We start from the raw sequence: 2,500 nt of genomic DNA on the forward strand, positions 1-2,500 counted from the left end.
CTCCGTCTCCCCCTCTCTGCCCTTCTCCTTCATAATCTTTCTGCTCCTTCTTATCTTCAGTGATTTATTCAAAATTATGCCTTTTCTCTTCTCATACTCTCTCTTCCCCTTTTCATTCTCTCTTTGCCTTCTCTCCTTTATTCGTCTTATCTGACTGATTCTCATCCTCTTCTGGATAATCGGTATTAGACAGATAAAAAAATATATAAAGCAAAATAAACAATAGAAAGAGGGGGAAAAAACATGAAACCAATAAACACACGAACAAAGACAGAAAGAAAAGGAACGGGCGAAGAACCGATAAACACGGGAATAAGAAGTACGATAATAACTTACAAAGAAACTCAAACGCTCGAACAAGTAACGAGCTAATGCACCGACCACATGACGAGGCTGTTTGTACGTAATGATGTTGACATAATTACAAAAATAATGCCTGACGTTGCAATTTCTGCAATTCAGACGAAACAGTATACGTACATCTTCAATGGATGATGATAGTGATGAAAAAAATAGTGATAAATGAGTGAAAAAATAAACGAAGAGATACGTGATTTGTCTCTATCCATCTATCAATACACGTGATAGATAGATAAATCAATAGATACAGATAGAAATAGTGATGGATATGTATATATTTACACCCATGGACGTAGAGAGTAATGAGAAATATATAAGCCTACATTGGAGTGAAAGTATTGCACCCCATCTCTTGATCGAAGAAAATTGATAATTACGATGAATCGGTGTTTTGTTAAAAAAAAAATAGCTGACGTGCTTTGTTTTTCATCTTTGTTGCGGAAATACAACGAAAATTAGAATGAAATAAATGTATGGCAATAATGATGAAAGGGTTGTCGTATACGAAAAAAAAGAAGTAAAAGAAAATGAAATGGTAGCAATAGAAAAGAAGAAAAAGAAAAAAAAACATTCATGCAAATACGTGTGTATATTGATAGATAAACATGTAGATATGTATGCATATACGTGTTTATATACATATATATATGTTGTAGCGACACAAGAAAAAGAAAAAAAAGAAAAAAAGAGAGAGAAGCAACACTTGCAGAAGACTGATAACAAACTCAAAGTAAAAAAAAAAAAACAGAAAAGAAAGGAAACACAATAGTCCAACAAGTGAAAGTATTAGAGACTCACCCAGCACACAGAGGAGGGTCCAGCAGCGCAACATAGCTCCTTTCACTAGAATCGCCACCGTCACAATGACTGCTCGTCGCCTTCCGTTCTCCCTTTATATACTCTCGCGCCCGCTGGGGAGGCAGGGGTGGGAGGGGGAGGGAAGGGGTGTTAAAAGGTTTTAGGGGGGGGGTGTTGGGGGGGAGGAGGGGGAGGGTTAAGAGGAAGGGGGTGGGAAGGGAGGTAGGTAGGTTGGGGTGAGGGTTAAAGGGTGAGGGTGGGGGGTTAATGGGCTGGGTTAAAGGGGGGGGGGAAGGGGAGGGGGAGGGGGGCAAGAGTAAATATTGCTTTAAGATGTTGCAATTACGGTTTTCACAAGGGATATTTCTTTCTTTTTTATCTCTTTTTCTTCTTTGTTTTTCTTTTTTTCTATATTTGTTTCTTTTTTATCTTTATTGCATTTTTTTCTTTCTATTAAGTTTTCCTTGGAAGCTTCTGTTATATTTTTTTTTCTTTTATATCAAATGTGAAATAACAATGTTATGCAATTAATATATATATATATATATATATATATATATATATATATATATATATATATATATATATATATATATATATATACATGTGTGTGTGTGTGTTTACTCTGTGTGTGTGTGTGTGTGTGTGTGTGTGTGTTTGTGTGTGTGTGTGTGTGTGTGTGTGTGTGTGTGTGTGTGCTGTGTGTGTGTGTGTGTGTGTGTGTGTGTGTGTGTGTGTGTGTGTGTGTGTGTGTGTGTACTGTGTGTGTGTGTGTGTGTGTGTGCGTGTGTGTGTGTGTGTGTGTGGTGTGTGTGCGTGTGGTGTGGTGCGTGTTGTGTGTGTTGTGTGGTGTTGTGTGTGTGTGTGGTGTGTGTGTGTGTATATATACATATATATATATATATATATAATCATATATATATATACAAATATATTTACATATATATTTCCATGAAAATAATTCAAAATGAACCGCATTAACCAGCTTTTGACACAGCTTAACATTAAATCCAGAATCACACCACCACCAACTAATTTTTATTTTTGCACTCCAATAACCACGTTTTTTTATGACATCACGTACTTATGATACAAGACGAAATTCTTATGATCTATAATGAGCATGAGAATAGAAATATAACTTGGAAAAAGTGAGATTAGCTTTTTTTTTTCTTTTTCTTTTTTTTTTCTTTTTCTTTTTTTGAATTACGAAAAAAATAATAGACAAAAATACCCGGAAATCTGAGCCGGCAGTCTCAGCCATTGGCCGTGACACTGGCGCCATGTTGGTCACGTGACCCTTTATGCTTTTGTCTGTCATGTGTCACGTTTTCCAGACGTG

The 2,500-nt window shown here is 36.3% G+C and overlaps 1 protein-coding gene across 1 annotated transcript in view; it reads right to left on the reverse strand.

Moving 5' to 3' along the window:
• Positions 1-1,274, reverse strand: part of LOC119598201 (protein Skeletor, isoforms B/C-like) — a 28,439-nt gene extending 27,165 nt beyond the window's left edge. Inside the window, exon 1 of the mRNA XM_037947829.1 lies at positions 1,159-1,274. Within this exon, the coding sequence (XP_037803757.1) occupies positions 1,159-1,192 (34 nt within the window). The 5' untranslated portion in view covers positions 1,193-1,274. The remainder of the gene's footprint in view (positions 1-1,158) is intronic.
• Positions 1,275-2,500: the final 1,226 nt, after the last annotated feature.

The sequence above is a fragment of the Penaeus monodon genome, chromosome 41 (genome assembly GCF_015228065.2).
Source record: "Penaeus monodon isolate SGIC_2016 chromosome 41, NSTDA_Pmon_1, whole genome shotgun sequence".
Lineage (NCBI taxonomy): Eukaryota > Metazoa > Arthropoda > Malacostraca > Decapoda > Penaeidae > Penaeus > Penaeus monodon.